The sequence below is a fragment of the Artemia sp. Qi Xiang Cuo genome, chromosome 4 (assembly GCF_049724085.1).
Source record: "Artemia sp. Qi Xiang Cuo chromosome 4, ASM4972408v1, whole genome shotgun sequence".
NCBI lineage: Eukaryota > Metazoa > Arthropoda > Branchiopoda > Anostraca > Artemiidae > Artemia > Artemia sp. Qi Xiang Cuo.
Window position 1 is genome coordinate 61683847 of NC_142797.1, and position 26193 is coordinate 61710039.

At 36.4% G+C, this 26193-nt stretch overlaps 1 protein-coding gene across 2 annotated transcripts in view; it reads left to right on the forward strand.

The window, feature by feature from the left end:
- Positions 1 to 26193, forward strand: part of LOC148953306 (A-type potassium channel modulatory protein KCNIP1-like) — a 253811-nt gene that overhangs the window by 109460 nt on the left and 118158 nt on the right. For both annotated transcript variants that reach the window (XM_089087614.1, XM_089087615.1), the window contains exons 4-5: positions 20827 to 20894; positions 23343 to 23466. In XM_089087614.1, the coding sequence (XP_088943740.1) occupies positions 20827 to 20894; positions 23343 to 23466 (192 nt within the window). The remainder of the gene's footprint in view (positions 1 to 20826; positions 20895 to 23342; positions 23467 to 26193) is intronic.

Genomic DNA, 26193 nt, shown 5'->3' on the forward strand with positions numbered 1-26193 from the left:
ATCAGAATTGGATAATTTAATATACATGTTGCTCAAATAAATTTCGCATAAACTAAAATAGGGGGAAACGGGGGAAAAAAATTGACAAAAATAAACGTTGTTCATTAAATGAAGCACAGTCTTTTCAAGTTAAATATAAACCCTAGTCTAACTTAAATAAATTATCAGGTTCTAATTAGTTTAATTGAGATAGTTGAATTTTAATTAATAACTTATTGAGAGATTATATTTTAATAAATAATTAAAGTAAAAATTGAGTACGAATTGATTATTAGAATAGTTAAATAAGAAATTGACTGATATTTTAAGCAAGAAAAATGAACAAAACGGCAAGTAAAAAAGGATGGTTAAACACTAAAAACCTAAAAATAGACCGAAACACGATTCAGATCAAGCTCTAGCTATGAATAGTGTCAGATTATCGAATTTTTAAGTCAAGTTAGGCATATTTGATTTATTTTTGATTAAAAATTTTTTTTTTCAATCTTCACGTGGAAGGCAATTTCAGCAGGGATTCTACATCTTAGAAAACTCTTATGCTCGTTGTAGAGAGGAGATTTCGCCTCGACTTAATCCAAATATAAAACCATTAGTAAAGATATCACCGTCATCACCTTGCAGTCTTCTTATTGGTAGAAATTAAACGATACGTAAAAAATTTTTTGTTTTGTTTTTGATGATATCAATTTTTGTTTGGACCTGGGTCAATTTTTCGTAGAAAATTCGAGGAGACCTGAGTCAGTATAGGTAAGATATAACGTGACTGACTTGCGAAAATATGCCACTATAATTAGAGCACAAAATATTTCATGGATAAACCAATGAAATTAAAGAACATTTTTGTCACAGAACTATAGAACGGTGATCTCTCTGTTATTATATACGTCATAGGTATAAACTAAATGAAATTAAAACGCTTTTCTCTTCTTTTTTTTTCTTTTGCCTCGGAGCTATAAGAAAGTAAACTCTCTGTTTCTCTTACAAAGCATTCTGATCCAAAAAACGAAAACTTAACTAGCTCACAGAGATTTTAATTCAACCTTTAAGTATTGTTTTTATTGACCCTGATTGGCATAAAAATACTAATTTTTTATACTTGAAGGACTGAAAAATATTCCTTCCTACGATCATTTACACACAAAAAAAAATACAAAAAAACAATCCTGGGCCTTGAGGTCCTACCCAGGCTTCCCACAAGACGTGGTCCAACACCACTTGTAGTTCTCAGTCGACCACGAGCTTCCTACCTTTTGTTATTTTATGTTCTAAGCTTTCTATTATCCTTTGAAAGGGCATAGAAATAACACTAACTAAAATAAGACATCTAAAACTTAATCAAATCCTTAGTAACATAGACTAATTTAGTCTAAGGTGCGCGAAGTATAGCAATCAAGGATGCTTGTTGTAACAAAACATTGAACGTAGATTTAATTAAACTGAAGTACTAAGGTATGTCTTAAGTCTAGCTACAAAAATAAATCTACATATGCTCATTCTCTCTCGCTCTTAAATAAATAGAACAACATAACAAGAAAATTTACATTTTCAAATAAGCAGTTTTTAAGAACAATGGGCAGACTTTTGACGCCCTTTCTTAATTTTGTTGAATGGTCTCTGTATATAAACAAAGTAATAAGTTAAGTCTGATATTTGACATCATTACATATAACCCATAAAATTAAGAAGCACGAATAACACTGATATTTATCCACTAGGGGACCTAACGTGTGCGAGGATAGTCGACCCCAGCAATACAAATGACACTCGACCCAAAAAAAATACATTCATGCATTTTTAAGTATTCTTAGTATACAAGCATGAACACTGGCTTGTTTTACATCTACATGGATCTAAAGCAGCCATGGTTCAAAATTCAAATTTTCTTGTTCACTCATTTTGCGGAGCTACTTTAGAATTTGAATTTTTTCTAACACCATTATTCACGTGAAGGTCATCTGTGTAGGTAAAGGAGACCCTTTTAAGACCTATCCCTATGCCTCAATTTTCTGTGATTAATGGTTTCTTTCGCCGAATTTCTCGCCTTATGCAGAGTTCCAGTCACAGCTGGGTAACAACTCTTCTTTTTTTGCTTCCTTCGGCGACTTTTGCTAAGCTTTCTAGCATGTGTGCTTATGCCGCTGCCGCCAATGTTCGTAGTGCTAGCTACCGCTGGCATCTCTTATTGGGGTGTATGTGCAGGGTCACTAATTTTAAAGGCAAAAAATGACGCAAAAGATTGCTATGCCACTTACTCGAATGACGCAAAAAGATTGCTATGCCATTTACTCGAATGACGCAAAAAGATTGCTATGCCACTTACTCGAAGGGGAGAACCCCTTGTCGGCCCTAATGTTAGTGAGATTCCCGCTCTTACCCCAACGGTTCTGCAAATATCGGGTTTGGTACTACCCTATTTACAGTATACCCTTTCCCAGGATATGGTAACGTGATCGAGTGGTCAAATGGCCACTTTCTAAAGCCAAATGTACCCGCCTTGGGTTACGGCTTGAAAACCTCTACTCTCTCTTTGGAGGTAATAACTCGCCCTGTCAATATAATAATGACAGTGCCTTGTAGCTCTATTCCTACCCTGCCTGGATTACGGAAAATACTACACAGTTTGTAGAAAATACCTTACTTGTATTCTTCCAAAAGGGTCACAAATGTAATTAAAGAAACGGAAATAGGTCATTTATCTGAAAAGAAAAGAAACAGGGGTGGAATATAACAGACCCCATTTGCAGACCCACTATTATGCCTAAAATTCTTCTGTTTCTACCAACGTTTCATCGGTCCAGCTAGATTTTGTTTTTCTTTACGTATTATCTTTTATTTAATTCTTTCAATTCACGGTACAAATACTTTATTATTTATTAATATACTGCAATACTAATTTGCATTTATTACTAACACTAAAAAAATTACTAATTATAAACTTGCTTCTACTTGTTAAAAACTGAATACTATTTTTTTTTTTTTAATTTTTTTTTTCTCATTTTACAATTCTTCATTTAGCCTTTTCTCCATTTTTTATATTGTAACCAACTCTTTGTGGGGATACAAATTTATTTATAATAGCCAAAGCTCAAGCAAAGCTGCTCGAAGTTTTGCTAATTTGAGAGCCGCTAAAAGCGAAATCCGTTTACCTTCCTCCTTTGACAAAGCCATTTCTGTTTCAATATACAATATTTCAATATTTTTTTTTTTTTTTGCGTTTATATCAACTTAAAACAAATTTATTATTTTACTTAACCTATTTTGGGGAGGCTATTATCTCCTATGAGATATAAGGGGTTTCCTATCGTAGCCTAGCGGTTATAGGCCTAATCACTTTATTTATATGTCTGTATCTCTCCAATAATTAAATTTAAAGCACAAAGTTTTAATAGCCTAATTAGTTCGCAGTTTTCTTCCAATTTCCGACCGCGTCATTTGTAGCAATAGAAGTTTTTCTTGGCACACGATATGGCGAACTAATTAGCTATATAGGCTAAATACAGACATATAAAATGGGATAAACAGAGATAAAAAGACAATAGATTTATTGAACTTACATGCTTGGTCGTACGGGAAAAGTTCACTTCTATGACAATAACGGGGACCAAAATACAATAAATTTGTCTGAATCTCTCTAGCTCTAAGATACTAATCGCTTCAAATCCGGATAGAGATTCCCATTAAAAAGTCACATTTTCCCCACTCCCAAACGCAGTGCTTTCGTCCTGCGCTGTACGGACTGCCTGCCATTGGCTTACGTGGCTCAAGGACGCGAACCCTCGTCCAATAATACGTCTTAAATATTTTTGATGATTTAGGCGTTCACACGGTTCTTATCGTTTAAACGTCCTTAAAAATATTGTGCGTAGCACTTTTCTTATTGCTCATTGTCTTAGAGAAATCCAAAGACTGCAGTTTCTTTTCTTTGCTGATTAAGGACTTTTTCATTTTTGAAACTAGATTTAGCTTAATTATAGGAGTCCGAACTAAAGAAGGAACTTTATTTTGGTATTTCAAATATATCGTGTTTTACTCCCGGTACAAAAGAGCGCAAGAACCTGGGCATTCACACAGGAAATTCCGCCAACTCACCATCATTCAACGTAGTAGGGCACACTATTAAAGTTGTCAAGTCTTTTACTTACCTTCAATCTATCGTCTCAGATAACGGCTCAAATGAAATGGAAGTCTAGTGGCGCATCGCGAAAGCTGCGTCTATCATGGCTCGATTATGCAGTTCCTTGTGGTCAAAGCCCAACATTAGCCGAAAAACAAAAATGCGGATCTACAATACCACCGTACAGCAATCCCTTCTCTATGGTGGTGAAAGTTGGCTGGCATCTGCTTCTGCTTGAAATGTTACATATGGTGCCTAAACAAACTTCCTAAGAGAATTCGAAGAGATCAAGTGGTACGATTCTGTCTGAAACACCCGACTGCTAACACTATTACATCCCGTCCTGAGCCCTCTTCAGCTCATCGTAAGAGCCTTACGATAGTTTGGCCAACTAATTCGCATGCCAGAAGAGGCACCCGCCAGCATACTTTTCAATTTTGATCCCCCTCAACATGGCTGGAAGCGCCCACGTGGAAGACCCTGGTTCAGATGGAGGGACAGCCTTACCCAGTACTTCTCCATGATCGGTACTGATCTCCATGAAGCAGTCAAGCTTGCGCAGGACCGTTTGGAATGGAGGCAGAGAGTTTCATCTCTCTCTACGCTGGACCACCAGCAGGAGCCTTAAGTCAAGTAAGTCATGTCAAGTCTCGAAGTCTGATATTATAGCACAGCCACCCGAATATTGGAAACGTTGCCCAGAAGAAAGATTGGTGCTCAATGGTAATAACGACGTAGAACCGCTTGGAGGCTTTCAATTCTTCGGTCGGCTCGGTGACAAAGATTGGATCTACCATGTCGAAGATGTTGCGCATGACCGTGTCTCTTGGAAGACTTCTGTTGGTAAAACAAAGCATGCTGGGTGAGGCGGAACAAGGTCTGGTTCCCGTCGAAAGTAGAGTAAGTAAACGTTCATTTTAATTCTGTTCGTTTCAGGATTCATCCTTTCATCCATAGTAGTATATATTATTTTCAGGAAGAAAATCCATCCGTTTTAAGTTTCATTTCGTTTTAAGTTTCATTCATGGTAGTCGCTTTTTGCTTTAAGTTTGAACTGTTATATGTCTTTATGCCAGCCGTTTTTGGTTTTAAATGGCTCTTTACCTTTTTTTTATTTTTTTTTATCATTTTCATTGACAGACTGAAGAAACTTGTTTGGTATTTATGACGACAATGATAAAGACATAACACTAAAAAATGAAAAAAATAAAATTTCTCTGCCTGTTAACAAAAGAAGGATTTCCAGAAAAAAACCCTAGGTTTTTTTTAATAATAGGGAATAATCAAACATTTTTATATTTTAGGGATTCCCTGTATTTTGGATTTTGAAGTGTGATAACGCCTGAACCAAGGCCGTATACAGGGGGTTTTAAATCCCCCGCCTTGATATGTTTGTCTAACTCGTAAAAAAGTAACAAAAATGGATATAAACAGTTTTTTATGCTTGTTTTTAAAGTTTTTTTGTATTCTCCTCCCCCCCCCCAAAAAAAAAATTGTGTACACCCCCCCCTCCCCGAAAAAATTCTTGGATGCGGCCCTGGCCTGGACTATTAGAACCAACAATTAGGGCGTTTTTTGAAAAATCCTCTTAACCGTACCAATATGCCGCTCAAATTTGAAACGGATCCGTGAGACTTTCAAACGGTAAGTGACTGGGGCTAGAGGTGACGTAGGGCTCTGAAATGTACTTCCAACTGACCCAAAGAACTTACCCCCTAAGTTTCAAGGGGATTAAAAATACATGCCTGCTACTCAAAAATTAGCATTAGGGGTGGAGTTGGAGGGGACATGAACAGTATAAGCTTCAAATCATATATATTGAAGTGAAGATCAAACAAAGAACAAAAAACTTACCTTTTATCTAAGAAACTGGTAATGGGGAGGATATAACATGCTTACATTCCTGCGAAAAAGCTGGTGGGAATGAGAGGGGTGGTTGATAGATCTTTGAAGGATCACAGGTGCTATTTGTGTCTTCGATCATATGCATTGAAAATTTTTGCAATATTGTATGAAATTATTTTTATAATTTAAACAAGATACTGTCAGCCTACATTTTGCTAAGAAGTTGTCAGTGAGGGAAGATTAATTTTAGTTTGGATTCAGCTCATTTCTACCCTGATCCAGGATAAGGCTCATTTTGAACCAAACCTAGACTTGGCTGGTTTTGGACTAATTCAAGATTTAGCTTATTATTATGTCGAGTCATTCCACAGATTGGGCTTGCCTTTTTTATGATTCAGAGGTAGGATATAGATCATTTTTGCAATTTGTCACCGAACTTCGCTTGGACTACGCACGTTTTTCAACCGCTGTCCTCAATTTATGTTTCAGGACAAATTTTCCATCAGGCAGAAGTATGGTATTTAAAAACGGGGAGGATATCTAAATAGGCTTTCAATTATATTAAACTCATTTCTTTCTCAGTATTCTACGACTACTATTTTGACATGATCCAACTCTTAGAATAAAAAACAAGGGTTTTTGAATAAGCAAGTACACAGGAATTTATTTCAGGATGCTCAAGAGTAAAAATTTTCGGGGGAGCTAAATAAAAAAAATTATAACTTGAATAAAATGTAACAGAATTATACTGCATAGTTGTCAAGCCCTTATCTAGAAAAATTCAATATCTTGTATTTTTTTTTATTAACTTTCCTAAAATATCGGGGAAAGGCCCATTCAAACAAAATTGAAAGTTGTAGTGCTCTTTTAGGTAGGAAAAGAGATCACGCCACTCAAAGTGGCGTTTACTTCCGCTTTTGACGGAAACAACAAATTTGGTCCACAGAAGTTCAAAATGCAATGGATTGGAAATCATGAGATAGCCGATCGATTTAAATTATTGTGTATATTCGGCTTCCCCGTCTAAGACATGTCTCGCCGTGGCAAGTTTTGTTCCCAGGGCTACATGCGATCTATACAAAACAAATGTTAACAATTACTATTAATTTTAAGATTCATGTAACTGAGTTCATCCAATTGAGGCTGCTGAGGATTTCAGCGTCATTCTTCAAGCTGTTCTAGATTTATGTTAGATATACTATTTTGATAGCCTGGATACACAAACTTGTAGTTCTGACCTTTCCCTCACGTCAAAATGGGAGTTCTCCTTGCCTCTTCTTTCCGGTAAGAGTCCCTGATAGTTCCAACTGAATCACCAATCCATTCCCGAGCTATCATAGGTAAGATATTGTGAAAAGTCGGGTGCACATGACGTCTTTTTATGTGCTCCGATACAGACTTTATTTCATAAATACGACATTGGGAAGCTCTAGAAACTTTAAGCTTAGAGAACGGTTCTTATGAGTTCCCAGCTGATGGGACAACGAAGACAAAACATACCCGCCTTTACTACTAAAATATATCCGTGAGCTAATTTTTAATTTACATAAATTAGGACTATTTCTTCTGAAGCTGTGAGAGTGATCTTGACCCCCGAGCTAAGCTTATCAAAGCTCCCAACAATTTTGAACAGAATGTTTGCCCTAAAATATTTTCACTTTTGACCCAAAAACTAGGAATGGGAAATTCTAATTATCAAGAGCATCAGCCTCTCCCAAGTTTCTGCCACCAGAACTCTATGCAATGTGATAGGGAAAGAAAAAGAAATAATAAATAATACATGGGAGGTACATGGCAACAATAGTGCGCTGCCTCTGACAGACAACGTTCGAAATTGGCAAATGTCCTTCCTAATTATTTGCATTTCTCTTCTTTTATTCACTCATTAAAGAATTTCCCCATTTCAACGAACAATTATTTTATTATTGATAATTTAATCATGGGCAGCCCAATACCGCTGCCTAAGTAAGGAACGATATTGGCACAATGTATTATTATTTTTTTTTTTTTTTTTTTTTAGACCAGGGCACTTCGTATCGAAGGAGTTGTCGTAGAAACTTCAAAAAGGGCTAATTCAATCGGAAATTAGGAGGGCTTGTGCCCTTTTTAATAGACGAAAGTGATTGGAAGGCAACAAACACCCCTTCCACGCCCAACATTTCCCCAATCATATCCAATCAAAATTTAGAGTCAGCCATTTTGTTTAACGTAGTTGAAAGATCTTGAAGTTATGGCTTTGAGGAAGACACTCCCCCCACAGCCCTCAGGGCAAGGGTTGTAAGTTATGCCCTGGGGGCATATAAGGTTTTTATAGAAAGAGTTGTCGTAGAAACTTCAAAAAGGGCTTATTCAATTGAACAATTGAAAGGGCTAGTGCCCTGTTTAATAATCGAAAGTGGTTGGAGGGCAACTAGCCCCCCTCTCATAATCCACCATTTCCCAAACACATGCAATAAAAATTTTAAGATATACGTTTTGTTCAATGCAGTTGAAAGTTTTGGAAATTAGGTCTTTGAGGATGATAAGCACCCACACCCCTCAGGGCAAGGGTGGTAAGGTATGCCCTTGGGGCATATAAGATTTTTATAGAAAGCGTTGTCGTAGAAACTTCAAAAAGAGCTCATTCGACTGGAAATTGAAAGGGCTAGTGCCCTTTTTAATATTAGAAAGTTTTTCAAGGACAACTAACCCCCCTCTCGTGTCCACCATTTCCGCAAACACATCCAATCAAAATTTTGAGATAACCATTTTGTTCAACGTAGATTAAAGTTCTGGAAATTAGGTCTTTGAGCTGGACACCCCCCCCCCCCATAACCCTCAGGGCAAAGTCTGTAAGTTATGCCCGGGGGGCATATAAGGTTTTATAGAAATTGTTGTCGTAGGAACTCCAAAAAGGGCTCATTTGATTGGAGATTCAAAGGGCTAGTGCCCTTTTTAATAGTCGAAAGTGATTTGAGGACAACTAACCCCCTCTCACACCCACCATTTTTCTGAACACTTTTCAATCAAAATTCTGAGATAGAAATTTTGTTCAACGTAGTTCAAAGGTCCAGAAATTAAGTGTTTGAGGATGACAAACCCCCCACAGCCTCCAGGGCAAAGGTTGTAAGATATGCCTTGGGGGCATATATGGTTGGACTAGAATGCATTGGCCTAGAAACTTCAAAAAGGACTCATTCAATTTGGAATTGAGAGGGCTGGTGCCCTCATTAATAGTCAAAAGCGATTAGAGGGCGAATGCCTCCCCACGCCCATCAATTCCCAAAACACTTCCGATCAACATTTTGATGTAGCCATTTGGATTAACGTAGTTAAAGGATCCGGAAATTATGTTTTTGAGTATTAATTTCCTCCCCCCCCCCCCACAGCCCTCAGGGATAAGGTTGTAAGTCATGCCCTGGGAGAATATATGGTTTTTATAGAATGCGTTGTCGTAAAAACTTTAAAAATGGCTCATTCAATTGTGAATAGGGATGGCTAGTGCCCTTATTAATAGTCAAAAGCGGTCAGAGGGTGAATGCACCCCCACTCCCATCATTTCGCCAAACACTTCCGATCAATATTTTGATATATGTTTTTGTCTAGGACAACTCTCCCCCCCCCCACAGCCCTCAGGGCTGAGATTGTAAGTTATGCCCTGGGGTTATATAATGTTTTTATAGAAAGTTTTGTCGTAAAAACTTCAAAAAGGGTTCATTGGATTGGAAATTGAGAGGGCTATTGTCCTTTTTAGTAGTCGAAAGTAAGCGGACTGAGAATCACCCCCGCCCTAAGCCCCTCATTTCCCCTAACATTTCCGATCAACATTTTGATATGGCCATTTTGTTCAACGTAGATGAAAGTTTTGGAAATTATTTATTTGAGTATGACAACCTCCCCCCCCCCTCTAGCCCTCGGGACATGAGTCCTAAGTTACGTCCTTCGGGCATATAAGATTCTTATAGAAAATTTTGTCGTAGAAACTTCAAAAAGGGCGCATTTGATGGAAATTGAGAGGACTATTGCCTTTTTTATTAGTCGAAAGTGATCAGATGGCAAATGCCCCCCCCCCTCCTCATGCCCGTAATTTCTCAAAACACTTACAATCAAAATTTTGAGATAGCCCTTTTGTTTAGCGTGTCAGAGAGGTCAGGAAATTATGTTTTTGAGGATAAAAATCCTCCCAGTCCTCAGGGCAAGGGTTGTAATTTATGCCCTGGGGACATATAAGGTTCTTATGGAAACAGTTGTCGTCAAAACTTCATAAAGGGCTCATTCGATTGGAAATTGAAAGGGCTAGTGTCCTTTTTAATAGTAGAAAGTGATTGGGAGGAAACTAACCCCCCTCTCATGCCAACTATTTCTGCAAACAAACCCAATAAAAATTTTGAGATAGCCATTTTTTTCAACGTAGTTGAAAGCTCTAAAAATTAGGTCTTTGAGGATGATATCCCTATCGGAGACCTCAGTGCAAGGGTACAAGTTATGCCCTGGGGCCATATAAGGTTTTCATAGAAAGTGTTGTCGTAGAAACTTCAAAAAGGGCTCATTCGACAGGAATTTGAATGGTCTAGGGTCCTTTTTAATAGAAGAAAGTAATTGGAGGGTAACTAACCCTCTTCTCACGCCGACCATTTACACAAACACATAATCACAATTTTGAGTTGGCCATTATTTTCAACGTAGTTGAAAGTTCTGGAAATTATGTCTTTGAGGATGATTGCCCCCCCCCCCAAATCCCTAAAGAAAAGGGATGTAAGTTTTGCCCTGGGGGCATACAAGATTTTATACAAAATGTTGTTGTAGAAACTTCAAAAAGGGCTTATTCGATTGGAAATTGAAAGGCTAGTGCCCTTTTTAATAGTCAAAAGTGATTTGAGGGCAACTAATCCCTCCTCACGCCCACCATTTCCCCAACACATCAAATCAAAATTTGCAGATAGCCATTTTGTTCAACGTAGTTGAAAGTTCTGGAAATTATGTCTTTGAGGATGACAAACCCCCCACACCCCTCAGGGCAAGGGTTGTAAGCTATGTCGTGGGGGCATAGAAAGTTTTTATAGAAAGCGTTGTCGTAAAAACTTCAAAAAGCCCTCATTCAAATGGAAATTGAAAGGGCTAGTGCTATTTTTCATAGTCGAAAGTGATTGGAGGGCAACTACCCCCTCTCTCATGTCCACCATTTTCCAAACACAAGCAATCCAAATTTTGAGATATCCATTTTGTTCAATGCAGTTGAAAGTATTGGAAATTAGGTCTTTGATGATAACCCCCACACCCCTCAGGGCAAGGGTTGTAAGCTATGCCATTGGGGTACATAAGGTTTTTATAGAAAGCGTCGCCGCAGAAATTTCAAAAAGAGCTCATTTGACTGGAAATTGAAAGGGCTAGTGCACTTTTTAATAGTAGAAAGGGATTGGAGGGCAACTACCCCCCCCCTCTCATGTCCACCATTTCCGAAAACATATCCAATCAAAATTTTGAGATAACAATTTTGTTTAACGTAGCTTAAAGTTCTGGAAATTAGGTCTTTGAGGATGACAACCCCCCTCCCCCATAACCCTTAAGGCAAGGGTTATAAGTTGTGCCCTGGGGGCATATAAGGCTTTTATAGAAAGTGTTGTTGTAAAAACTTCAAAAAGGGCTCATTTGATTGGAAATTGAAAGGGCTAGTGCCCTTTTTAATAGTCGAAAGTGATTGGAGTAACTAACCCTCTCTCACGCCCACCGTTTTCTTGAACACATTCAATCAAAGTTTTGAGATAGCAATTTTGTTCAACGTAGTTCAAAGGTCCAGAAATTATGTCTTTGAGGATAACAAACCCCCCACAGCCCCCAGGGCAAAGGTTGTAAATTATGCCCTGGGGGCATATATGGTTGGAATAGGAAGCGTTGTCAGAGAAACTTCAAAAAGGGCTCATTCAATCGAGAATTGAGATGGCTAGTGCCCTTATTAATAGTCAAAAGCAGTTGGAGGGCGAATACCCCCCCCCCCGTCCATCTTTTCTCAAAACAGTTCGGATCAACGTTTTGATGTAGCCAATTCGATGAACGTATTTGAAGGGTCCGGAAATTAAGTTTTTGAGTATGAGCCCCCCACCCCCGCATCCCTCAGGGCTAAGGTTGTAAGTTATGCCCTGGGGAAACATAATGTTTTTTATAGAATATGTTGTCGTAGAAACTTCAAAAAGGGCTCATTCAATTGGAAAGTGGGATGGCTGGAGCCCTTATTAATAGTCAAAAGCAGTCGGAGGGCGAATGCCCCCTCCATGCCCATCATTTCCCCAAACACTTCCGATCAATATTTCGATATGGCCATTTTTTTGAACGTAGTTGAAGAGTCCGGAAATTATGTTTTTGAGTATGACGACCTCCCCATAGCCCTCAGGGCTAAGATTGTAAGTTATACTTGGGGGCATATAATGTTTGTATAGAAAGTGTTGTCGTAACAACTTCAAAAAGGGGTTATTGGATTGGGAATTGAGATTGCTATTGTCCTTTTTAATAGTCGAAAGTAAGCGAAGGGAGAATCACCCCCGCCTTATGCCCTTCATTTCCCCAAACATTTCCGATCAACATTTTGATATGGGCATTTTGTTCAACATAGTTGAAAGGTTTGGAAATTATGTCTTTAAGGATGACAACTCTCCCCTCATAGCCCTTGGGGCAAGAGTCCTAAGTTATGTCCTCGGGACATGAGTCCTAATTTGTCCTTCGGGCATATAAGGTTTTTGTATAAAGTTTTGTCGTAGAAGCTTCAAAAAGGGCTCATTCGATTGGAAATTGAGAGAATATTGCCTTTTTTATTAGTCAAAAGTGATCAGAGGGAAAATTCCCCCCCCCCATGCCCCTTATTTCTCAAAATACTTACAATCAAAATTTTGAGATAGCTATTTTGTTCAGTGTATCAGAAAGGTTTGGAAATTATGTTTCTTAGGATAAAATTCACCCAGAACTCAGAGCAAGGGTTGTAAGTTATTCCCTGGGGACATATAAGGTTTTTATAGAAGGCGTGGTCATATAAACTTCGAAGGGGGCTCATTGGATTCGTAATCAGACGCTTTAGTGCTCTTTTTAATATTCCAAGTTATCAGATGGCAGCTACCCCTCCCCCCCTTACACTCGTTGTATTTTCCCAAAGTTTATTTAATAGCAATTTTTACATTCTATATATAATTAATAGAAAGATAGCCATTCTATTCAAAATAGTCTAAATATCCTATAACAAGGCTTTTGGGGTTGAAACAAACCTCAAAGATTAGGGGCAAGGGTTGTAAGTTATGCCCAGGGGTATTTAATATTTTTATGGAAGGCATGATTGTTTAACTTCAGAAGAGGCTCAGTCTTTCTCCCTGAAAAAGACTATGTCAATACAAAACAAACAGAAATTAATCAAAAAAACTTTTTGATCAAAATTAGTTTTTCAAAAAAGAAAGTAAAGAACTGCATTAAACAAACAATGAACAAAAATAGAATCAAATAATCTGCCAAGCATAGAAATACCACAAATCAATATCAATAAATAAATGAAACCCAAAACAAACAGGAATCAGAATGAATAACAGAGTCAAACTAAAAACCAGCACAAACTAATATGGGCAGAGTTCTAAGCCCCATACTTTCTAAAAGCCAGAATAACATTTGTACTTTACTGAAAAAATTCTTTTAAATATTTTCACTTTTATAGCTTTAAGAGATCAAAAATTAATTAAGATTTTAAGGAATAAATATTAGCATATGTATATTAAACCGACTATGCATATTTTTTTTTTCAGTAAATTCATTTGAAGTTTTTCAGTTTTTCATTTTTTTTCATTTGAATTTTGAACCGAACGAAAAAAATCGGAAAATTAATTTTACTTCAAAAAAAAAATATTTTGCTTAACATAACGGTATTACAACGCCAAATTTTGCCTGATAAAGACAATGAGCTACAGGCAGCTTAAGAAAATATTTCAAGTACGTTTCGTGTAATCAACGTTTCAAAATTTTGTCTTCCAAACTAACCCCTTTGACACTGGCTAATTTATTTTTCTGTTCTAATCTCTCACCAAAGAACACAAAAGAAAAACAAGACATTTTGGAATTAAGAATACTTATTGTCAGAGACTTCGTAAATTTTTTATTCTTGACGAGAAGATAGAACTGATAAAAGAGTTCTGGTGAAATTGTTTCCAAGAATTAGAGTAGAGTGTCATCAAAAGACTTCTAAATAGGGACTTATATTTGGTTTTTGATAGAAAACATATTAAATCGGTGAAAAGAAAATCAAGTTTAAACACAAAAAAGAAAATGTATATGAAATGTATAGAAAATGAAAAGAAAATGTATAGGCCGGGAAATCCTCTGAATTTTTTACAAAAGGGGTGATACCGTATGCCATTTTCATGGCAGAAGGGGAGGGGTTGCGAAAAAGCGTGATGTCGCTCCAGAATACCATTTTAACCTTTTTTTGTTTTTGTCTTTGAAGGATTGAACACAATACTTCAGTAAATACAGTAAATTGTATCATTTCCCTCAATCCACATATTTCACATGTTGGGCCAAAAAAAATATATATATATATATATATATAACAAAAAATAATAAATAAAACGGATAAATGTTGATCAGTCATCATGGTTCCCAGAAAATATTGGCAGTTTTGTATCTTTGCAGATAGAAGCCTGAAACCTCTGCTATATAATTCTCCAATTTGTTAGGTTGAAGGGTGTTAAATTTCCAGTATTATACCACTAGTTCAATATAATTTTTTCAAAGATTTTTATAATAATCCAAATGGAGAAATTATGTTATAGAATCAACAAACAAAGCAGATTCTTCATACGTGATTAGGAGACAAAATTAATTAAATGGTAGAAAGTGGAATTCCACTCAGGTAAATTGTTCTCAAGAATTTCAGCTGGTGCCATCAAACGTCATTTAAGTTGAGAGTTATGACAGTGGGTCCCAGCAGGGTCAGATCTATAGGAGAGATACTGGGATTCAATCTTCCACCAAAGTATTTGTTTAACTCGTAAACGTATCGTACAAATACATGCAACAAGGCTATGTCTCCTATAAAACAAAAGATTATTGCTCCATTTCGCAAATTGATTTTAAAAATGCAAGTAAAAAACATGAAAAACCGAATAATTTTTTGGTTATATTTTGGAGAATATTTACTTACTACGCATATAATTTCGTTTATTTTTGGTCATGATTTTGGTCCAGATAATTATTTATCGAAAGAAGTCTGTTTAAATTCACGACAATTGAAAAATAAACAACAACAGATAACTGTCCAGTATTTTCATCAGCTGAATATTATAAATAGCTGCATCAGTGTTTGGTATAACCACCCACAAATAGTAGTTAAGATATAATTCAAAATAACTTTGTCTTCGCTGGCCGCTTTATCATCTAATCATGGAAATCGTCAATGATTTTCTTTAAAGAGTTTTGTTTAAAACTTTTTTGTATAAATCCGTTTATAACAATTAAATATATTGACAATTTGATGTAGAGTCAACTCGTAATAAAAAGATTAATAATATATTTTTTGAAAATAAAAATTACCGAACATAAGAAATTAGAACCCAGTTTCTAAGATTTAAGTAAATCTTCACTCTATGAAGTGACAAAATTAAACCCATATTTGTGCGTGATGAGTTCTTTAATACCCTAACCAGTGACAACTAACATTGCATGATTAACTAACATCTATTTCAGATTACTAACAAATTCCAATCATGTATGGCATGGTCGGCACTCACTCAGCCGTTTCATCAAAAGGCAGCAACAGGACGAATCAGTTGCAGACTCAATCCCAGAGCCAGCAGCAACGAGACGAAGAAGATCGAATATCGAAGCTACCGTTCTTTCGTAGAGTAGTAAGCCATGTTAAACAGGCATGGTCTGATGCTAAGCAATCCATGGGTATTAATATGGCGATTGTAGATAGTAGAGTAGGATAGCAGAGTATAGAATATATAGAGCATAGAGGATAGTAGATGATAGAGTAGGAAAGCAATAACACTAGTAAAACAATCTGAAAATAAGAAGAAAAACAGAGGCGAGTCGCTGCCTTGAAATTGTTAAAATTGTAAATAATTATGTGAAAACAGGCCTTCTACTAAAAAAGAGACATTGGAGATCTTGTTAGTTAATCTTGTCTCTGAGCATATACTATCAACTTAGTATAATTTGTTTCTAAGAAAATCATATTTTCTAATAATATTTCTAAAAATAATAGTATTTATTGTGTATTCAAAGAAAGATGACAGTCTTTTATAATGATGCATGAAATGAGCTGTATTTTTTTTTCAGTGTTAACGGCCAAAACATGAAAGTTGATTTGTTATGCGCATTTTGACAGTGTTCAGGATATACAACAGATATTCTCCCATTTTTATGCGAGGAAATAATGGTAACAATTTTAGTGGAAAAGTATATTTTTCAATAGCAAATTTAATGATTTTTCTTAACAAGATTACGAAAACGGCTTATGCATTTTTGGATGAGTTGCCATATCAAAACAAATTCTGATTAATTACAATCGTGTTTCAGTTATCAATTGTTCTGTTGCATTAAATTTAAATATGCTGCTAATACGTTTGGGTAATTTTTTCTCCATTTGCCGAAACAAAAGTTAATTAGTGAAAGTTTCCTCTTCAAAATTGAAGGATATATACTAACTGAAGCAAAATTTTAAAACGGAACCTTACAATATGCATAAGAATTCTAATTAGCTTAAGATGGCTCAAGCTATTTATTAAAAAAAAAATCACCACAAGAAATCCCTACCTTCACTGAGAAACCGACAACTTTAGTGCTCACGTTGAAAATACTCTAATCTCGTTCCCATAGCAAAGTCTATCTATGCCTATGTTTCTAAACTTAGTGTTTTATGTTTAATGGACATAGTTGAATGTACATACTACTACTACTACTACCAAGAACTCACCACAGTACCAAGCCGCCTGGGGCCAACAAAGCTACGCCCGCTCCTCCTCCATCCCAATCTGTTCAAAGCCTCCCTTTTTACACCCTCCCAGAAAGCTCCCATTTCCTTTAAATCTCTCTTTATGACGTCCTCCCACCCAAGACGAGGACGACCTGCTTTCTGTGCAGCCCCAGACAGTTGGCCGAAAAGGACAATCTTTGGCATCTGTCATTCTTCATCCGCAGAACATACCCTAGCCATCTCAACCTTTCTTTCAATATAGCCCTAGAGAGCGGTATTGAACCACCTTTTTCGTACAGCCTATTGTTTGAAATACGCTCAGTCACCGGGTACCCAGAACAATCCGTGAGCAATTTCTCTGGAAAACATCTAGCAAATCTTCATCCACTTTTCGGAGCGCCCATGCTTTGGAGTCATATATGACCACTGTCATCACTGTAGCTTTTAATATTCTAATCTTGGTTTACAGACTTATCTTCCTGTTCTTCTAAGCTTTTTTTAACTGTGAAAAACACCCTGAGCCTTAGCTATTCTACTTTTAACATCTTTACTGCTCCCACCATGTTTACTAATAATACTACCAAGGTAAGTGAAGCTGCCCAACTCATCAATCTTTTCGTTACCCAACGCCACCTTTTCATCTTTACTTATTCCTAGCCTTAGTGACTTAGCCTTCTTAAAATTAGTTTTCAAACCTATTCTAGCACCCTGAACTCGCAAAACCTCTACAAGTTCATTTATTTTGCTCAAACTTTCATCTAGGATGCTTAAATTATTAGCATAATCAAATCCCAGGAGAATTTTTCCTCCCCATTTGATTCCGTGGTCTCCCATTGCCTTTCCTGTGCTCCTTAAGACAAAGTCTATTAAAATAATCCTTTTAAAGAGGGATAGAACACAACCCTGCTTAACTCCTGATTTGATACAAAACCAGCTGCTCACATAATTTTCTACCTTAACCGCAGCAGTGTTATTCTCGTACATAGCACTAATCACTTTAGTGTATTTGTCTGGTATACCATACAAGGTTAAAACCTTTACTAAAGCTCTTCTATCAACAGAATTGAACGATTGCTCATAATCTATACTACTGTCATTTTTGCATTAATGGAGAATTTTATAGCTGTCATATAAGTAGAGCTAATCTAAATCACATCATAGGCAGCGCAATAGCGCTGCCTAACTAAAGAACGATTTGGCACAATGTATTTTTGGTTGGTTTTAGACCAGGGCCCTTTATATCGAAGGAGTTGTCGTAGAAACTTCGAAAAGGGCTCATTCATTTGGAAATCGGACGGGCTTGTGCCATTTTTAATAGCCAAAAGTGATTGAAAGGCGACTAATACCCCTTCCACAGCCACAATTTCCCCAAACACATCCAATCAAAATTTTTAGATAGCCATTTCTTTTAACGTAGTTGATATTATGTATTATGTCTGGATATTATGTCTTTCAGGAGGAAAATCCCCTCACAGCCCTCAGGGCAAGGTTGTAAGTCATGCTCTGGGGGCGTATAAGGTTTTTACAGAAATTGTTGTCGAAAAAACTTCAGAAAGGGCTCATTCGATTAGAAATTGAAAGGGGTAGTGCCTTTTTAACAGTTGAAAGTGATTGGACGGCAACTGACCTCCCTCTCAAGCCCACAATTTCCCCAAATACATGCAATCAAAATTTTGAGATATCCATATTGTTCAACTAAGTTGAAAGTTCTGGAAATTAGGTCTTTGAGGATGATAACCCCTTCAGAGCCCTCAGGACAAGGGTTATAAGTTATACCCTGGGGGCATATAAGGTTTTTATTGAAAGTGTTGTCATAGAAACTTCAAAAAGGGCTCATTTGACTTGAAATTGAAAGGGCTAGTGCCCTTTTGATAGTCGAAAGTGATTGGAGAGCAAATAACCCCCCTCTCAAGCCCACCATTTCCCAAACACATCCAATTAAAATTTTTAGATAGCCATTATGTTCAATGTTGTTGAAAGTTCTGGGAATTTTGTCTTTGAGGATGACAACCCCCCCACAGCCCTCAGGGCAAGGGTTATAAGTCGTGCCCTGGGGCCATATAAGGTTTTTACAGATAGAGTTGTCGTCGAAACTTCAAAAAGGGCTCATTCGATTGGAAATTGAAAGGGCTAGTGCCCTTTTTAATAGCAGAAAGTGAATGGGGGAAAACCCAAACCAAACAGAAATTATAATAAATAACAGAGTCAAACTCAAAACGAGCAGAAATTAATATGAGTAGGGTTCTAAACCTCAATGCTTTCTAAAACCCAGAATATAATTTGCACTTTACTGAAAAATTCTTTTAAATATTTCCACTTTTATAACTTTAAGAAATCAAAAATGAATTAAGATTTTAAGGAATAAATATCAGCATATTTATATTAAACTGACAATGCATATTTTTTTTCAGTAAATTCTTTTGAATTTTTTTCAGTAAAGTACAAATTATATTCTGGCTTTTAGGAAGCATAGGGGTTTAGAACCCTATTCATATTAAGTTCTGCTCACTTTGAATTTGACTCTGTTGTTTATTTTAATTTATGTTTGTTTTGAGTTTTATTTATTTATTGATACTGATTTGTGATATTTGTATGCTTGTTAGATTATTTCATTATATTTTTGTTCATTTTTGGTTGAATGGAGTTCTTTACTTTATTTTGAAAAAAGTTAGTTTGTGGAAAAAGCTTTCTTAATTAATTTCAAGAACAAGTCAATCCGATCATAGTCGCGGTGTGCTATATTTGTTGTTGGGCTATAGGAGCAACAAAGAAAAATATTATGCATATTTTCTGATGTCATGAATTGATATATCCTAATTTCTTTTCAAAGTTATTTTCTTCGTTACGGTTCACTAGACTCTGTACACGTGCAACTTTAAAGCAACATTTTTGCACCTCATTTGGTTCAACAAACTTATTTTACATGTGATTTTTCTTGGCCTTAAGAATTACAGCTTATACTTTATCAAGAACAACCAAAAACTGCATTCTTTCCCCAAGGAATTTCAGATATAGGCTTCAAGTCAGTCCAAAAAAAAAAAAAAAAAAAAATATCTGGGCCTAGTTTTAAGGGGTCAGTTTCCTTAACCTAAATTCTTTTTATGCATCGTGGTTTCCTCAGCCCAGGATCACTTGTAAGTTTAAAGTAGTTAGAAAGAAAAATTTGTTTGCGTTTTTGGGAGAAATTAATATTTTTAGCTTTTTTTTTCTTTTGCAGCAGGGTCTTCTTGACCAAAAGATTTAAGAATATAGGTTCCACACCCGATCACAATAAAACTTTTGGCCCTTTTTGGTTCCTGTTTTTTGGAGGGGAGGGCTATACCCTATATTAACTTTTTTGCGCAGTAAGATATACCTGACCATGGAATTACAGGCCCAGGGGTTGTAAATTTTAATCTGATCACGGACAACTAGTTTTATGATCCGTTTCTAGGCCCCTAACAAGATTCTTCCTCGAAACAAAACAAGCTTCCAAAATTACTTTTCTAGATGATAAATTACTGCCAGAGACAACAGTCTGAAAAGAATAATAAAAAATGAAGAGATATTCTGATTGTAAAATAAGTACTATTTTGGGGGAGACCCAGTTTATGAATAATTTGTCTCTTGTAGTTCTCTTTGCGTTTGCAGTTATGAGTTTCAGAAAGGCTTTTGGGTTTCATGCGCATTTGTTTGCTTATGGGTACGCATTTATGATCTTGTGTTGCATTTTCGTATAATAGCAAATTTTAATATAGTCAAGATATGTCAATATATGATATTAAAGTGCCAGTTTCAAAATTGCTTTAATCTTACGAAATTAACGAACTAGTAAAATGGTAAAAGATGAAATCGCGATTTTGAGACTGCTGAAATAGAAAATTTTCAGTTTCAAGATACAATTCTTTATTATTCAATCTTTTTAACCCGTTGCTTTCCAATTTAATTTTCTCTCTTTTTTCAGAAATTGAAGTCGAAGATATTGAAAGTCCGGTATACCGCCGTCCTCGGGGGTTGGAACACCTAGCGAAGGTAATATAATTTATAAATTTTTTTTTAGAAGACGTTTTTTAATTTCCTTACCATACCTTAGATCCTCCTGTGCCTCCGAAGGCACCCAAGGCATCGACGAAGAGAAACCAGTCATCCCTCAAATGGGCTGCTGCCGTAACGTCTACCCAATGGGGATATATGGACGTCTTTGCGTTGAGATGGTCCCTCTGGTATATTTGGCGTAGTGTGTTCTTTGGTTTTTCCCTTCGCCGCGTTCCCGCTGGTTGCCACTGGAGGATGGACTTTGGTGTTCGGTCGTCTTTCATTCGTACAACATTTCCCAAGTACTTCCATCTTCGGATCCTTATCATGTCGATGACTAGAGGTTCCCCAGTAATTTGACGTATTGTCTGGTTCGAGACGTGTTGCGTCGAGTTTATGTTGAGGATTCTTCGCAGACAATTGCTCTCAAACGCTTGGAGTCTCTTCTCTTGCTGCAGATTTAACTATCGACCTAAATATTTGTATTTTCCTTGTTCTTGAAGTACTGGCCGAGAGACCGCTTTTTCTCAGAAATTATGTACACTAATTGGCGTGTGCCAAGCGTATCGGAACTGTGTCAAGAATTATGGGGGCTCTGCCAAGCGTTTTGGGGACATTGCCAAGCGTGGCGAAACTGTACCAAGCGTGGATGAAATGTGTGGCACACGAGGCGTTGGGACATGTTCATCAAGTGGCTGGAAGTCAGTGACTCCTCGCTAATGGCTCTGAATTATCTCGTTTTTCTGCTCAGCCGACCTTAGTGCAAAATTGTTCATCCGAGGTGGCTCTATTTTGAATTTTAATCAACTGAGGTTGTTCTTTTTCTTTCGTTTCGTGGACTTTTTGCTTCTTTTTTCTTACTAAGGAGGGCTAAGCAGAGGCCTTGGCTAAAATATTTTACGTTCTTGCTGTTTTTCACTGGTCTTGAATCGCGTCGTTTTCTCGTGGTCTTAGGTTTTCTATTATTGCATGCTTAGCCAGTGTGGTTTCATAAACTATTTTAATTTCGTTATGGTTTTAGCTCCTCAATTTGAAAGTAAACCAGTATTATGATATCTACAATTTTTAGTAAAAAATTAAAATATGTAATTAAATGTTAATTAATGTGGAATCAATCAGACAAGTCTATGGTCAATTGTAATTTGACTTTGAGCAGTTTTAACAAAGATTCGTCACGCGTGACAGTGTGCGAAGAATCTCAGGATGTATTTGAATCAGGCCTCTAATAGCAAACAATCGATGATGAACACAACATAGTGCTAGAGCTGATTAGTTTTATTTCCACGAGGAAAGCTTAAAATACCTTTTCGTCATAAAAAAGATCACTAATGAATTGGACTAATTCATCAATTGTGCTGATGTTCTACTATTAAAAGTAAGGTAATATCATCACATTTTCGACCAATCGAAATCTTGCTAAACATTATATCCGCTAATAGATGCAAAGAAGCAAGGAATGCTATCAAGAAACAGTTCAGTAATACGCGTCGAATCCCTTTCTTCTGAAAGCAGCAACAATGAACGATAATAAATCGAAACCGCTAAGTAAGCCTTGGTAGTTAAACGTTGCCAGCTCAGATGGCATTGATTTCTTAAGAATTTTTCAAGTCCTTTAATAGCATCTTAAGGAAGAAGATTCAACACTTCATCAGAAACCTCAACATCTTTACCTTAGTCAAATCAAAGATTCTTCAGATCACGTGGAGATAACTCTGGTCCTTTCTGTTGGGTAGTCTGAACCACAACCAAATTTGAAATATCATTCGGAAGTTATCAAATTAGTATTGCAGTCATCAACAGGGGTGCTAGCTGGAGGAGGGCGGGAGGGAGGCAATTACCAAACGTAGATTTTGGAAAAAAACCTTTTGTGCATCTTCGTTTAACAAATTGAAGAAAAATACCCCCCCCCCATTTTTTCAGGAACTGGTGGCCTGGGTCCCCAATCTCAGTTTTTAATATTTAAATTTTCCTTTCCAAACGTTAAAATTTAACCACTAATATTAGTTCAAACTCGGTTTTAGGGAACTAATAAACGTTCAAATGGTGATAAATTGTGATAAATGGTGATAAATGGTGATCCATTTATTTATAATATGAGAACAGGCACACCATTTAATATACTTTGATCACATATGCAGCATCCGTTATTAGTAGAAATACTAGAGTATTAAAATTGAAACTAACATATTTATACAAACAAAATAATTAACTTTCGGGTTATTCATAAAAAAATGAACTTCCGGTTATTTACGTGATTTTTTTTTCAAAAATAAGTTTTTGACGTCTAAAATAAGTTTTACCATCATCTGAATTTTGATTCTCGTTGTGAATGGTCCAAAAATTAGTTATTTTGACCGAGAGAAAAGCGAGTTTGCAATGTTTGTCTTATTTTCGTACAAAATGAAATGATAATAAAATAAAAGAGGCACTCTGGTATAATTTCAGGTTACACATTTCTCCCGAACAGAACTGAAAAGGCTTTATAGGGACTTCAAGGCGGCTTATCCTTCGGGAGTTATAAAAGAGGAAATTTTCAAAGCCGGATACGCTCAGCTTTTTCCAAGAGGAGGTAATATTTCTGTTCTCTTTTTTGTTTATTTCTAAGCTTTGAAAAAACACAACATTATTGATTTATTTAGCTTAAGTCATATAATATAGCTAATATCGCTCTTTACTTATCACCAAGTGGGGAAAGCCATGTTTTGACCAAGGTGGGCCCAGGATTGCACAGAGCCTCCATTTAACTGGAGATCCAAGGGACCTCTTGTTGTCCGATTCCAAGCCAGCTTAAGCGCTTCTTCTAGAAGAGAGAAGATGTGCTTGTCCCCGTCGTGAACTAGCTCTGGGACGATTGTTTTTCCTAAGACAAAAATAAAATCAATGATTTAAAGAAAATGAATATTGCAACTTGGAATGTTACCATGTTAAAATATAACTATCGTATCGACATTTTGAATGACGAATCCAGACGCTTCAAACTGGACTTATTAGGAGATTTAAAAATTCATAACCCAGAAGTAAGAAACATGAAATTAGGGGATATAGAGTTTGTTTACTCTGGCAGGAAGGATAAGGTACAAAGACAACGTGTAAGGCTCATGATGAATAACGAAGCTGCAAAGTCTTGTTTAAGTTAGGATTGTACTAATAATAGAATCATAGTTAATTATTTTATGATTAAAAAGTACAGCATATCAGTCATAGATGCATATATTCTTGTAGAACCGACTGAAAGAGATAGTTGTCACTCAGATGAATTTCACTTACAGCTACAGGAACAAACGCATAGGGTACCAAGCAAAAAATGGTGTTTTATTAGAAGGTTTTAACGCCAAGGTCTGTAGAAATAGGGTTAAAGTCGGTAGGAATAAGGTTAAAAGAAAAAATTAACATCTAGTAAGTATCTAGAATTAATTTAGATCTGAAATTTAGGAAGGGTAACTACCTTCCGGGAAGCTTTGACGTTGGTAGACTCCAGAATGGGAGATTTAGAGAAACTTTCTAGGAACAGTTGAATACTAAACTTGAGATTTTAAAACTGGACGATGTAGAAGATGGATGGAATAATTTAAGAAAAAATATTTTGTGAAGTCGTTGATGGTGTCTCAGGGAAGAAAGCTAAGAACACGCCTAGGAATATTAGTGAAAGAGCTTTATGTTTAATAGAGAGGAGAAGGATCTTGCACAAGTATCTTTTATCATCTGGTGATAAATCATATGAAAACAAGAGGAATGTACAGAAAGTGGAGAAAGCATTAAAATATAAGCTAAGAAGGTGTGAAGTGGAGGCCATAAGTAAAATTGCCGAAGATGTGGAAATATGCAGCCAGACGTTATAACAGTAAAATATTATTCTGGTATTTTATAGATTGAGAGGGAATAATTAGCCTGGACTTGTATTAGTTAAAGATAGGGACGGGGCCACAATTAGTGATAAGGAAAAAGTTAAAGAGAGATAGCTAGAAAATTTTGAGAGTGTGCTAAACCGTGAAAAAGTTACAGGAAAAGATATAAATAAAAAAGTTGGAGATACTTTGAATCACAGTAGACAGAATATAGCAGTATGATCATTCTCTATCTCTCCCATTATAAAAACCCGGACAGGGGTGCGAGTGGAAAGAAACAGGCTAAACAAGCTAAGGCAGAATGAGGTGGGAGGAGCTTTTTGTTCACGATGACCAGAAATGATCTGCGATAAGCTTACTGGTATATTTAGAAACAGGCTAAACAAGCTAAGGCAGAAAGAAGTGGGAGGAGCTTTTTGTTCACAATGACCAGAAATGATCTGCGATAAGCTTACTGTCTATAAACTGTGCTTTGAATGTTAAAGAACATTTATTTTGTGAGTAAGAAGTACTGATAGTACTAAAAGAATTAAAAAATAATAAAGCCCCAGGTGCTGATAGTGTGTTAAATGAGTTTTTTTTTTAAATATGGGGCTTATGAGGTTAGAAATAAGTTACTGGAGATTATAAATATGGTTTTTGAAAAAGGGAAAGTATCTAGCGATTTTGGGAAAGCTCTTAATTAAACCTCACTATCAGAAAGGAGATAAGAGTAAATATGGCAATTATAGAGGCATTAGCTTTGTTTTTGCAGGTTGTAAATTGCTTAGTATGGTGATACATTTAGATTTACTATGCTGTAGATAAAGTTTTAAAAGAAGAATAGTGTGGCTTTAGGAAGGGTAGAGGATGTTTGGGCCAAATTTTCACTCTTAGATAAGTGACTGAGAAGGGTCTGAGTCTCCAAGCACCTTTAGTCTTCAGTTTTATAGATTATGAGGAAGCGTTTGATTCAACTGATAGAAAAGCTTTAGCGAAGGACTTATCCTTGTGTAGTATACCAGACAAATACTTAAAGTGATTATTGCTATGTACAAGAATAACATCACTTCGGTTAAGGTTGGAAATAAGTGGCAACCCTGCCATAGATGCAACTTTTGGAACACAGTATCTATGCATAAGCCATCCATGTCTAATTTAACACTCACTTAATCCCAAACTTAATACTTTAGTCTATGTATGCTTTATATTAGTAAGGGGATGGACCCGTAATAATTAGTTTAAATTTAATGAGAAACCAAGCGCACTCCTTAGGAGCGGCGACTTGTTCCTTCAATATATGTTTCTTTGTGTTGTTCCTTTTAGGATTCTCTTGATATTGATGGGGAGATTTCTCGTCTTTACAAAGGAGTAATTGGGGATTTTCTTTCTAGATCTTGTTGTCTCTTTATTGCTTCTAATTATTTAGCAGAGATAAAGAAAGCTTTTGGAGAATAGTATATCTTGGAGTT